General features: G+C 42.7%; 1 protein-coding gene across 1 annotated transcript in view; it reads left to right on the forward strand.

The window, feature by feature from the left end:
* LOC138947952 (potassium channel subfamily T member 2-like) overlaps positions 1–14382 on the forward strand; it is a 99186-nt gene that overhangs the window by 47495 nt on the left and 37309 nt on the right. Inside the window, exons 13-20 of the mRNA XM_070319476.1 lie at positions 160–223; positions 1225–1333; positions 3149–3257; positions 5999–6148; positions 6948–7192; positions 9608–9851; positions 10126–10231; positions 13406–13578. Coding sequence (XP_070175577.1) covers positions 160–223; positions 1225–1333; positions 3149–3257; positions 5999–6148; positions 6948–7192; positions 9608–9851; positions 10126–10231; positions 13406–13578 — 1200 coding nt within the window. The remainder of the gene's footprint in view (positions 1–159; positions 224–1224; positions 1334–3148; positions 3258–5998; positions 6149–6947; positions 7193–9607; positions 9852–10125; positions 10232–13405; positions 13579–14382) is intronic.

Here is a 14382-nt window from a genome sequence, read left to right on the forward strand (position 1 = left end):
TGGTTTCTTATAACTGATGGATGGTTTTTTTTTCTATGTTTATTTTTCATATGTAGTAGTGTCTAGTAAAATATATGTTAAACTTTCATTGTTTAAAAATATTTGTTTGCTAACATCTGATTATAACTAATCATTTTAATTTATGTTTTATGTTTGCAGAATGCAAGACGCTGAGGCGTGTTTCATTCTCGCGGCAAGGAACTATGCTGACAAAAATGCAGCCGTAAGTTGAAGCATGTGTGTGTGTGTGTGTGTGTGTTCTTTTGTTTTTACGTGAAGGCTATGTGTGTGTCATTAACTCAGTTCAATTTTACTTCAATATCCACGTAATCAACCCGACTATTCCTTCGTTCTCTTAGTTCCCATGAAAATTGACAAATCAAAATGAGATGACAGACGATGGCAAGAACCAGACTGGTGGACCAATCGTTGCTCGTTAGACCGGTCACCTATACGTGCACAGGCCTTCCCGTGTAAACGATCCCACTGACACTATCACAGATCTTGCCAGGATTTCTCACTCTGCAAAGCAAGCAGGTTTTGTTTGTTTGTTTGCTTAACGCCCAGCCGACCACGAAGGGCCATATCAGGGCGGTGCTGCTTTGACATATAACGTGCGCCACACACAAGACAGAAGTCGCAGCACAGGCTTCATGTCTCACCCAGTCACATTATTCTGACACCGGACCAACCAGTCCTAGCACTAACCCCATAATGCCAGACGCCAGGCGGAGCAGCCACTAGATTGCCAATTTTAAAGTCTTAGGTATGACCCGGCCGGGGTTCGAACCCACGACCTCCCGATCACGGGGCGGACGCCTTACCACTAGGCCAACCGTGCCGGTAAAGCAAGCAGTCAGAATGTTGATTGTTGGTATGTGTTCAAGTGGAGGAATGGTCTTATACCACACAGAAGTCTGGCAAGATCTGCGATAGTGAGAACGTGTGTGTATGCGAGTTGTAAAAAAGACTAGCTGGCGGGAAAAACACATGGTGTGAGGGAGTGTATTGGCATCTTTAGGCAAAGGGAGGGGCATGTGTCGTTATGTTGTGCTTAGTTTTTAGTACTATTTTGGTTATGGTTTGGTTTTTTGTTCGAGATATCTCTGGTACCACCACAGTAGCCTCACCTAGACCTCAAGATAATGAACAAACCGGCAACATTATTAAACGAGTTGTAACGAGATGGACTCTGCCTTGAACTTTTTAGTTCTTTGTTCACAGGATCAGCACACAATTCTGAGGTCCTGGGCTGTCAGAGATTTTGCTCCCAAGTGTCCGTTGTATGTACAGATTTTCCGGCCAGACAACAAGTTCCATGTCAACTTTGCAGGTATGAAAATATTTGGATACATTGTATTTGAAGATGATTAAGAAAGAAACAACAGTTGCACAAACATTGACTATTTGGAGTTTGGGTGGAGGTCCCTTGTAAAAAGAATGATGGTCATCATTAAAACCAACACTACAGAAACAAGAAATTCCTTCGAGGTAGGAAAAACACCCCCGTTGGTCAAAGGGAAATAACCATTCTCACTGCACCCATTCTCACTGCCACCAACTGAGAAGGTTATTTCCCTTTGACCATGAATATGTTTCTCTATAAGTCCTTGTAGAATCTTAATCCACCAATAACTCCCTAACCGTGTGTTTGACTGGTCCCAATTTTTGTAAGGACCGTCTCAGGAATGTATAGAACCTGTTCACCAAGTTTGGTGACGATCGGTCCGTTCATTCTTGAGATCTATATGCGAACACAAACACACAAACAAACAAACAAACACATCGACCGAAACCTATACACACCCCTATACCGGGGGTGTAAAAAAGATAAATAAATATATAACAGACACTACAAGAAACAGAAATATATGCAAATGATGTGAAGCAATCTTCATGGAGGCGCATAACACATAATTATTAACAAAACTATGGAGAATAGAAGTTGGTGGTAGTTCTTTTAGTATTTCTTTGTTTTTCTTTTTATATTTAGTCAAGTTTTGACTAAATGTTTTAACATAGAGGGGGGAATCGAGACGAGGGTCGTGGTGTATGTGTGTGTGTGTGTGTGTGTGTGTGTGTGTGTGTGTGTGTGTGTGTGTGTGTGTGTGTGTGTGTGTGTGTAGAGCGATTCAGAGTAAACCACTGGACCGATCTTTATGAAATTTGTCATGACAGTTTCTGGGTATGATATCCCCAGACGTTTTTTTTCATTTTTTCGATAAATGTCTTTGATGACGTCATATCCGGCATTTTGTAAATGTTGAGGCGGCACTGTCACTCCCTCATTTTTCAATAAAATTGATTGCAATTTTGGCCAAGCAATCTTCGACGAAGGCCGGACTTTGGTATTGCATTTCAGCTTGGAGGCTTAAAAATTAAATTAATGACTTTGGTCATTAAAAATCTGAAAATTGTAATTAAATTGTTTTTTATAAAACGATCCAAAATTACGTTTATCGTATTCTTCATCATTTTCTGATTCCAAAAACATATAAATATGTTATATTCGGATTAAAAACAAGCTCTGAAAATTAAAAATATAAAAATTATGATTAAAATTACATTTCCGAAATCGATTTAAAAACAATTTCATCTTATTCCTTGTCCGTTCCTGATTCCAAAAACATATAGATATGATATGTTTGGATTAAAAACACGTTCAGAGAGTTAAAAAGAATAGAGATATAGAAAAGCGTGCTATCCTCCTCAGCGCAACCGCTACCGTGCTTTTCTGGATTGTTAATTTCACTGCCTTTGCCACGAGCGGTGGACAGACGATGCTACGAGTGTACGGTCTTGCGGAAAAAATGCAATGCGTTCAGTTTCATTCTGTGAGTTCGACTGAGCTTGACTAAATGTTGTATTTTCGCCTTACGCGACTTGTTGTTGTTGTTGTTGTTGTTGTTGTTGTTGTTGTTGTTGTTGTTGTTGTTGTTGTTGTTGTTGTTGTTGTTGTTGTTGTTGTTGTTGTTGTTGTTGTTTTGTTGCTATTTTGTGATTGTTTGATTTTGCTTTACTGCAGAAGAACAATTACTGGATGACAAAACTAATTAATTTAGCCTTTTAAATGAAACTTAAAGCTGAAAAAACATATGTTTTAGCTCAATGTTGTACTTTATATTCTTCATGTTACGTACTGCTTCAGATCATGTGGTTTGTGAAGACGAGTTCAAGTATGCTCTTCTTGCAAACAACTGTTTGTGTCCCGGGACATCCACGTTTGTCACGCTACTTCTTCATACATCCAGGGGACAGTGAGTGATTCTGCATCTACATCCTCCAATCCATCTGTCTCTATGTCTACTTGTGCTGGTCTGTCTGTTGTACTTCAATACCTGTATCTGCACTATTTTTACACTTAAAATGTCTTTGAATTTTGCCAATTTCAGCAATACAAATCTGAAGAAGTGTTTTGTTAAACATTTTCAGATCCATATGTTTTACATTACTGATTTTAGGCGCAGTCTTTTGTTTTGTTTTGTACAAATACAGTACTAATAGATTGAAGTGAACCTCAGCAATACATTTCCAGCATGGTTTTTCCCTCTTACCATTTGATTGGCATAAGAGAAAGTTTTGATTTCAAAAATATTGTTGTCGCAATAAGTGCCGTGTTGTATAAGCTGACAAGTAATGTGTGTTATAACCATCAACACAAAACCAACAACAACAAAACAACAACAACAGCAACAGCAACAACATAAAGCTCTTATTTACTGATAAAGCTGGCGGGGATGTAGCTCAGTCGGTAGCTCGCTGGATTTGTATCCAGTTGGCCGCTGTCAGCGTGAGTTCGTCCCCACGTTCGGCGAGAGATTTATTTCTCAGAGTCAACTTTGTGTGCAGACTCTCCTCGGTGTCCGAACACCCCCGTGTGTACACGCAAGCACAAGACCAAGTGCGCACGAAAAAGATCCTGTAATCCATCTTGGAGTTCGGTGGGTTATAGAAACACGAAAATACCCAGCATGCTTCCTCCGAAAGCGGCGTATGGCTGCCTAAATGGCGGGGTAAAAACGGTCATACACGTAAAAGCCGTGGGAGTTTCAGCCCATGAACGAACAAACAAACAAACAAAAAACTGATAAAGCTGAGCTCAATACGAATATATATATGGTTGGAATTTTTGTGAAATTATCCACATTGATCTGGATTGTGTGACATCCCTGTTTTTGATGGCACGCTGCCATTGATAAATGAGACAGTCAAACAGCTTGAGCGAAATCATACTCTAGAGCTCTGTCAAAGTATAACTGGATATCTGGAATGGAGAGCATAGCTAACCGATGTGAATTTGCATCGCACAACAGCGAACATGCCTGATTATTTGTGACATCTCTGTTCTGAGTGACCCTGGCATTGACAGATACGACAATGAATCAGCCGCTTGAGCGAAATCATTATTTCCGTTCCGTAAATGTGCAAGTACAGGTGAATGTGTGGAGTGTTGGAAGTTTGAGTATGACCTACCATGTGATTGCATCGCCCGATAGGACAATGTCTAGCTATTTGTTTCGTTAGGAGTAAAATTACTGCTTTATGAGCAAAAGCCGTCGAGAATACTAACGGTCGCCAGTGGCTTGGAATGAATTCTTTTAGAAACTGTTAGACGCCTAATGACAAGTACAGTATGTTTTTTTTGGTTTTTGCCTAAGAACTCTGTCCATTGTGCCTCAAGAACTCTTTCTATTGTTTGGCATAGTTTCAGCTGGAGGTCTACATCGCTTTATCTGTAGAGAATAGAAATAGTCGTCACATTCATCGTTGCTGTCCAGGGGAGATTAACTGTATGTCCAGGAGAGATTAACTGTCTGTCCAGGAGTGACAGAGAATAATGTACGTACTATAATTGCTGGTGCAAATGGTGTCGTTAGGAGCGTCTGTTTAATGCATAATTCTTTGTTATCGTTTGTCTTGGATAAGGTCTCTTGGATAAGGTCTTTTTTCATATGTTGTGTGCTGCGAAGAGTGTTGAATGCATTCAAGAAAAAATAAAAAGGATGGAGAATAAAAATGTCAGTATTTTACTAGTGCAAAGAGTTTCTTTCAGACGGCCTGTGTAATGTCGCGGTGTTTGTTGTCATCATTTGTCTTTGATAAGGTCATCTTTTTGTGTGCGGCCAAGGATGCTAAATGGTAGACTCCTGCAGAAATGTCTGGACAGAAATGAGGAATAGCGCACACCTGTTTAATCCTCCTACAATGCCTGAAACATAAATATGTCAAAAACATTCATCACTTTGTCGTTATTTGATGTCTTCTTGACCAACAGGACATAATAGGTAGAGAGAGAGACGATGGATATATATGTTACAGGTAATCTGTGAAACCAGGGAATACGTGTATTACCTAAAATAGTTTAGTTAATACATGAATTAACTGGTTTTTTTCCGTCAGTTAATTCATGTAATACCTAGTTAATACACGTATTCTCTGGTTTCACAGATTAACTGTAACATATTTACCAAGCACCCCCCCCTCACCACACACACAGTCACACACATACATACCCGTACGCACACATACACGCACGCACACACAACACGCACACACACACAACACGCACACACGCACCTACGCACGCACGCACACACACACACACACACACACCCACACACACACACACACACACACACACACACTCCAACAACAACACTGACTGTTTTGCAGTGGTGGGTTAGATGTTTTTAATTCGTCGCGATATAACCTTCGTGGTTGAAAACGACGTTAAACACCAAATAAAGAAAGAAAGATGTTTTTAATGAAATAATGTCTTACATATAACTACCAGTGGCATTTGTGAAATTAATTAATAAAAAGTCCAAATGTTCAGAGAGAGTACGCAGGTTGTTTATGTTTGATATTTTACCAAGTGAAGGGATGGTCTTACCCTATGTGAAAGCCTGGCCACAGCTGAGATGGTGAGCCTAACAGTGTACACAGTAAGCAGTGGGCCTTGAAGCTGATGAAACCACACATGCGTGTCTGTCTGCAGGGAGGGGCAGATGTCTGGGGAGGAGTGGCAGCGAGTGTACGGCCGTTGCTCTGGCAACGAGATCTATCACATACGGCTGTGTGACAGCAAGTTCTTCGGTGACTATGAGGGCAAGAGCTTCACGTACGCCTCATTTCACGCCCACAGAAAGTGAGTCTCTCACAATACCAATGCACTTTGCTGAGGATGGAAACTGTCACTTGTTCATTCAAGGCTTCTTATTGTGAAAGGTTCCACAAAATTGGAAACAAATAACTGTTGTCTTCTAGTCTTATTAATCACTAGTCATTTTGTTAACAGGTCAAGATTTTATTCTTTAATTTTATTGTCTTCTTTTGGCATATCTTTGCCTTCGGATACTCGTTTAGTCCTTCCCTTATTGCCCTATTTGGTGCCTTTCCAATATTGTCCATCGATCCTTTCCGTAAAAGTAAAAAGTAAAAACTGTTCTCCTTTGGGAAATCTTGATTGCTTTACTCATATTCCTTGCACATTTTGTACCCCCCTCTACCACTTATTAAGAGAACATTTTCTAAATCAATGTATAATCACACGATGGGACACGGAACCTGCGATGAAAAGACGTCCGCGGTTCAAGGCAAATTATCCATAACATTGCATTCGGTTTTTTTTATTTGAGGGATAATTTTTAAAATACTTTAGTTAATTCCCCTACTAGACTCAGAGCCATGTAAATACATCAAGTTTAATCATTTAATTGAAGGAATACCGTGATGGAATGTGTGTTCAAAGGGACAAATATAGGCCTGGCTTTATGGGTTACTCCTGTTTTGGGGCGGGGAAATAGCTCAGTCAGTAAAACGTGACACGTGCGTGGCTATTGGCGTGGGTTCGATGATGAGGAAATTGCTTTGGGAATTGCTTTGCTGAGAGAAAAATATTTGGATTGTACAAACGACCTGACCTGACCTGACCTGACCTTAAACAGGTATGGAGTGAGCCTGGTGGGCGTGAAGCGAGACCTACCAGGCAGTTCTATTCAGCTGAACCCCGGGCCTCGCCACATCATGCGCAAGGCTGACATCTGCTTCTACATGAACATCACCAAAGAGGAGAACTCGGCCTTCATCCTGGCCAACCCCAACAACGAGGACAGAGGGGGCGTGGACAGGGGCAGGGTTCCACAGGCCACAGAGTCCGCTAGCAGGGTGGCCAGCATGATCGCTAGTGTTGGTAAGCGCAGGTTCACATTTTGTTATAACTAAATTATTGTAGATGAAAATGAATAGTTCTGACGCAAATCCTAACTTGTCTTACTTAAGGAGCAGGGGCTGGGGCAGGGTTCCACAGGCCACAGAGTCCGCTAGCGGGGTGGCCAGCATGATTGCTAGTGTTGGTAAGCAAAGGTTCACATTTTGTTATAACAAAATTATTGTAGATAAAAGTTAATATATCCGACGCAAATCCTAACTTGTCTTACTTAAGGAGCATGGGCAGGGTTCCACGGGCCACAGAGTCTGCTAGCAGGGTGGCCAGCATGATTGCTAGTGTTGGTAAGTGCAGCTTCACATTTAGTTAAAACACAATTATTGTAGATGAAAATGAATAGTTCCGACGCAAATCCTAACTTGTCTTACTTAAGGAGCAGGGACAGGGTTCGAACACAGGCCACAGAGTCTGCTAGCAGGGTGGCCAGCATGATTGCTAGTGTTGGTAAGTGCAGCTTCACATTTAGTTAAAACACAATTATTGTAGATGAAAATGAATAGTTCCGACGCAAATCCTAACTTGTCTTACTTAAGGAGCAGGGACAGGGTTCCACAGGCCACAGAGTCTGCTAGCAGGGTGGCCAGCATGATTGCTAGTGTTGGTAAGTGCAGCTTCACATTTAGTTAAAACACAATTATTGTAGATGAAAATGAATAGTTCCGACGCAAATCCTAACTTGTCTTACTTAAGGAGCAGGGACAGGGTTCCACAGGCCACAGAGTCTGCTAGCAGGGTGGCCAGCATGAACGCTAGTGTTGGTAAGCAAGTGCTCGTTCACAAGGCCACTACCAAAGCCTAAGATGCTTGATTGGAGACCTGACTTTTGACGCTAATATCATGCAAACGGTCAATATTTGATTGGAGACCTGACTTTTGACGCTAATATCATGCAAACGGTCAATATTTGATTGGAGACCTGACTTTTGACGCTAATATCATGCAAACGGTCAATATTTGATTGGAGACCTGACTTTTGACGATAATATCATGCAAACGGTCAATATTTGATTCGATATAATGGTTTATACGAACATTGTAGAAAAAAAAGTAATAGTTTCGACGCAAATCCTACCTTGTCTAACTTGAGGATGAATATGGCTTGTTCATGTCAATGCTTTTTATTCTAGCAGGTGCCAGGCGACTGGTTCCCTATCACTCACTTTCTCTATTATACATACTGTATGCATTTAGAGCACTTACGTCCATTTGTTTATCAAACTTAACTTGTCTGTTGTCTGGTAAAAGATAGCAAGAAGGAAGTATTATTGGACCTCTCTATTGAGATGGCTAGAGATGTCATTCTATTAATCTTGTGTGTCAGTATCAACTCGTGCAATGCAACAAGGGCGATGTTACACCTCCGAGACATGCATAATTTCTAGGAAAGGTGTTGATCCGTCTTGGGAAAGTACTATGTTAATTTTCGAGCCTAAGTTACTAAATCTTCAAAAAGGCGAGGTCGTACAAAAATAACATACTCAGCGATATTTAGTAGAAGACGATTATGCCGTTGTGTTATCTTCCTACAGTCTCCAACTACATCCTTCTCTGGCGAGAAGAGACATGCAGGGTTGGTATGCATCAATCTCTTTTCTAGGCACAGTAGCCTCTTGGGAAATTATGTTAATCTTCTAGCCTAAGTTACTAAATATTGAAAGAGAAGAAATTGTACAAAACTTAAATTCTCAGCGATATTTTAGACGATTCTGCCATACGTGGTGTTATCTTCCTGCAGTCGTTTTTTCTTCAACTACACCCTTCACAAATCTTTTCCAGTCAGGCCGGCGCGCGAAGAGACATGAAAAGTCTGTATGCATCAATCTCTTTTCTAGGCACAGTAGCTCTAGAGCTTCAACACACGTGCATGGCAGACCCAGTGTCTTTGTTCCAACTACACCCTGCACACATCTTCTTGCCGCTTCTCTGGCCAGATGAGACATGAAGAGTTTGTTTGCATCAATGTTTTTTCTAGGCACAGTAGCTCTAGAGCTTCAACACACGTGCATGGCAGACCCAGGTTTTGTTCTCAAACTACGTACACCCTTCACAAATATTCTTGCCACTTCTCTCTCCGGAAGAGACATGAAGAGTTTGTTTGCATCAATGCGTTTTCTAGGCACACTAGCTCTTGAGTTTCAACACACGTGCATGGCAGACCTAAACAAACTTGTCTCCAACTACACCCTTCACAGATCTTCTCTGGCCAGAAGAGACATTAAGAATCTATCTGCATCGATGTCTTTTCTAGGCACAGTAGCTCTGGAGCTTCAACACACGCGCATTGCAGACCTTGTTTTTATTTCTACAACTAGACCCTTCACAATTCTTCTCTGACCAGAAGAGACATTAAGAGTCTGTATGCATCAATGTCTTTTCTAGGCACGGTAGCTCTGGAGCTTCAACACACGCGCATGGCAGAGCCCGGGCTGGGGCGGGTGAACAGCAAGAGGATGCAGCTGCAGCTTCCCAAGGGCCTCAACATCCAGAGTCTGCAGAAGCGGCCCAGCATCGCCCCTGTCCCCGCCATGTTGGAAGCCCACAACATCCAGATCAGCATCACCGGCTCAGACACGGAGGACGAGGCGGAGGATCATTCTAGCGATGGGGAGAATGCTTTTCCTGAGTAAGTGATTTACAACAGGGGATGGCGGGTGCAAAACTTGTGTTGGGGATTTTGTTTCCTGAGTATGTGATTCATAACAGCGTATTCGACAAATGCCTTCGCATGGTTAAGAGCTGATAAAGTCCCGGAAGTTGACCACCGTTGATTGTACAGAAATAATTCTTGTAGATGAGAATGTGTATAAAAGAGGATGATATGTGTTACTTCCCCTTTATGCCGTTACTGTTAGTCCATGATGCATTATCAGGAATGAGTTCCCTTGCACTGTTTCCAGGTATGTGCGAGGTTTCCCGCCCATCACCCCATACGTTGGAACAAGTCCGACGCTTTGCCACTTGATGAGAGAAAAGCGATCTCTATGTTGCTTGCAGCTTGCTTTTGTAAGTATACTGCTTACAGCTTTATCGGTCACATTTTATGTACAGTAGGAGGTAAAAGAAACGCGCCACAGTCACGCTCACAAGAGATTTTTTGGTCATTTTCAAACTACCACGGCGCGACTGTTGCGTGGTTCGCTTGGCTTCTACAGTAATTTACCTGCACAACAGTACATTCCCCATGTTAGAAATGTCGTCAGCATGATACAAATAAAATGTATGTCAAAGCATATATTTAAAGTCATTCATTGCTTGTGTCGTTCATGCAGTATCGTGCATTTATGGGGGGCTCCAATAGACGAATCCCAAAAATAACTCTGTCGGGTTTGTGTGGTTTGTGAAAGAGTGAATTCCCTTGAATTTTACTCGGACAAACATTGGAGGGGCCAACCACTAGCGAGGGATGTGTCGGTAATACGGGGCCCGGACTGGAGCTCGTGTGACTTTATTTGTCAGAGGAAAAGCAAGGGTATTCACTCTTTCACGGCCCATACAAATCCGACAGAGTTATTTCCCACAATCGTCTGTTCGAGTGGAGAAAAAAATAATAAAGAGACTGACTACGTTCCAAAATTCAGAATAAAAAAGCAAGAAAGGTAAGTTGTTGGAACGTTTATTATTGACAAAACAATACGTTACAGTCACAGATATTTCGACCCAACGGTCTTTTTTTGAGACCGTTGGGTTGCTCGGAAGAGTATGCAACCACAGCAACCTACAAGATGCAACATGCCCTAGAAAAGGTTGCAGCGTGGGCGGAAGACTGGTGTGTGACCATCAACAGGGAGAAGACCACTGCCACTCTCTTCACACTCTCTGCCAAAGCGACACCTGGCAAACTGACCTTGGGTGACACACCCCTGAAATTTGAAGACCAGCAAACATACCTGGGGGTCACCTATGACAAGCGCATGACCTGGAAACAACACATCATGAATGCAGAGGGAAAGGCCAGGAGAAAACTAAACATCATGTGGAAGCTGGCAGGATCACACTGGGGTGCAAACGAGAAGATCTTGAAATCAATCTACCAGGGGACTGTACGACCGCACCTCGAGTACGGATCAAGCTCTTGGGCAACAGCAGCCAAGACACACCAGCAGGCCCTAGACAAAGTACAGAACCAAGCGCTGAGAATCATCACGGGCGCAATGAAATCAACACCCATTCAGAAGATGGAACAGGTGACTGGCATTCCTCCACTGAGCAAAAGGCGAGACTGCAAAACAATGGTACAAGACACCAAGTACCAGTGCACTCATGACCATCCAATGAGTGACAGACTCAAGAAGATGTCTTTAGGCAGGCTGAAAAGATCAAGCTTCGCTCTTGAGGCAAGGACTTTGCAGAAGAAACATCAGACAGAGATGCCAGAGCTAGTGGAGCCACCATCTTTCTCCCTTGACGCCCCACCCTGGGAAGACAGACAAGGAAACCTGGACATACAGACCAGTGTCCCCTACCTCACAACAAAGGACGAGCAGAGCAATGTGACGAAAAAAGCCCTGACTCTTGCCATGCTTGAAGAAAGGTACCCCCAAGAAGCATGGATACGGGTGTATACTGATGGGTCAGCCACAGAGGCCGTCAAAAATGGAGGAGCGGGGGTGTATGTCCAGTACCCCAGTGGAGAGTGGCAAGCAGAGGCTATACCAACAGGCCTCCACTGTACAAACTACAGAGCTGAGGTACAAGCACTGATCCATGCAGCATACACCATCAACGACAGAGTCAACCATGACAACCAGGTGGTCTTCCTGACTGCATGACGCTCTGTCAGTACTACAAGCAATGACCAGTAGCAAACTGCCTCAGCTGGAACACGCTCAACACAACATCAAGAGCCTGAGGACAGTACTGCAATGGATCCCCTCCCACTGTGGTGTACAAGGAAACGAAGAGGCGGACAGGATGGCAAAGCTGGGTGCAGAAGATGAGCAAGAGAACAACCCTGTGAGCCTGACAGAGATGAAGACCATCATTAAGTCTCTGCACAGGATCTAGGACGCCCCAGCTACCACCTGCTATCCAGGCCACAGCAGGTGGTCATCTTCGCGGCCTGAGAACGGGACACAACAGACTTAACCAGCATCTCCACAAGAAGCTGCATGTTGTGCCCTCCCCCATGTGTTCTTGTGGAGAAGCAGAGCAGGACACGGCCCACATCCTACGAGACTGCAGGAACCACCAGGTGCTGAGAGAGTAAATCTGGCCATTGCCGGAGTCCCTGCACAACAAGCTGTACGGGCCAGTGGCTGCGCTGCAGAGGACCACTAATTATATCTCAAGATCTGGACTCCAAGTGTGATCGGCGATCGAAAAGAAGAAGAAGAAGACCGTTGGGTCAAAATATCTGTGACTGTAACGTATTGTATAAAAGACCGATGGGTCGAAATATCTGTGACTGTAACGTATTGTTTTGTCAATAACAAACGTTCCAACAATTTGCCTTTCTTGTTTTTTGAATGTGAAAATGTGGCAAAGATTGGAGCTGGGCCACTGTGTCATATCTTTCAACCACATGAACAAGTACCCATAGAAACAGTGACTTCATTTTAGTACAATGGTCACTGAACATGTCTCATCAATCAATACCTTATACCATAGACCTATATTATATAGGTCCCTGCTTATACCTTTTGTTGGTGCTGCTACCGTTGTTCAAGTAAATGTTGAGCAACAAAACACAAAAGTCTGACAGTGAAGCACTGAAACATTTTCATGGAAAATCCACATTTTCGCTTCCAGTGCAGGCGAAGTATATTTTATATGCAAGCTTACATTTGATCAAACATACATCATTCAGACATGATTAAACACAAATAAAAATGGTATGCACATTTTAATGACAAACGCTTGCTCCTCCCTCATGCAGCTCACATACACAGCACACTCAAGACATCACAAAACATCCATACATTCTTCCTCACATCCATAAATCAGAGGTAAAATAACCAAAACATTTAAAACATATGCACAGAGGAATTCAGTGACCAGCAGTCACATGTCACGCGACTGCTGAGAACTAAAAGGGAACTAATTTAAATCATTTCTGATGATTACTATCATGCGTGCAAACATGTATTTGACTGCGTGTGTCCTGACTTTACCTATCTCTTGAACAGTCCTGTTCATTGTCTGTTCAGTGTTAATCGTCTTTTCTGTTGCTTGTCTCAGGAGTGCTGCCACAACCCCTGCAAAAGCGCCAAGGACTACAACTGGCCCAACCCCTCCATCGTCATTGCAGCAGACTACGCCGGCAGCGGCCTCTACAACTTCATCGTGCCTTTGCGCTCTCACGCCCGCCCCAAGAAAACTCTCAACCCCATCGTGCTATTACTTGGTCGAGTGTGAGTATACATTAAATACATACACAATTCCACAAAGATGGACATTTCATCATATCGTCGTTGTCCTGGAAAGGTGGCAAATAACTCGATTCTTGGGGATTTTGATGTTTTTGTGCTTTAGTCTAAGTAAATCATTCTCAATTATGATTATTATTTATTTATTATTATGAAGTCTTATATCGCGCGCGTATCTCCAGACTCGGACTCAAGGCGCAGGGATCTATTTATGCCGTGTGAGATGGAATTTTTTTTACACAATACATCACGCATTCACATCGACCAGCAGATCGCAGCCATTTCGGCGCATATCCTACTTTTCCCGGCCTATTATTCCAAGTCACACGGGTATTTTGGTGGACATTTTTATCTATGCCTAACCAATTTTGTCAGGAAAGACCCTTTTGTCAATCGTGGGATCTTTAACGTGCACACCCCAATGTAGTGTACACGGAGGGACCTCGGTTTTTCGTCTCATCCGAAAGACTAGCACTTGAACCCACCACCTAGGTTAGGAAAGGGGGGAGAAAATATCTAACGTCCTGACCCAGGGTCGAACTCGCAACCTCTCGCTTCCGAGCGCAAGTGCGTTACCACTCGGCCACCCAGTCCATATTCTCTAAAATACTCATTTTGAAACTGATTTAACTTTTTTTTCTTTTTAGCCATACCATGTACAAATATAAAGACTATTTCATAATACAAATAATCAGTTTAGGCCTTCTACTGAAAAGCTGTCTAAAATTAGTTGCCCCAAAATTCCATGACGACGTCAATATGCGGTATCATTTCTTTGATACTCCATTA

Source organism: Littorina saxatilis, linkage group LG15, assembly GCF_037325665.1.
Source record: "Littorina saxatilis isolate snail1 linkage group LG15, US_GU_Lsax_2.0, whole genome shotgun sequence".
Classification (NCBI taxonomy): Eukaryota; Metazoa; Mollusca; class Gastropoda; order Littorinimorpha; family Littorinidae; genus Littorina; species Littorina saxatilis.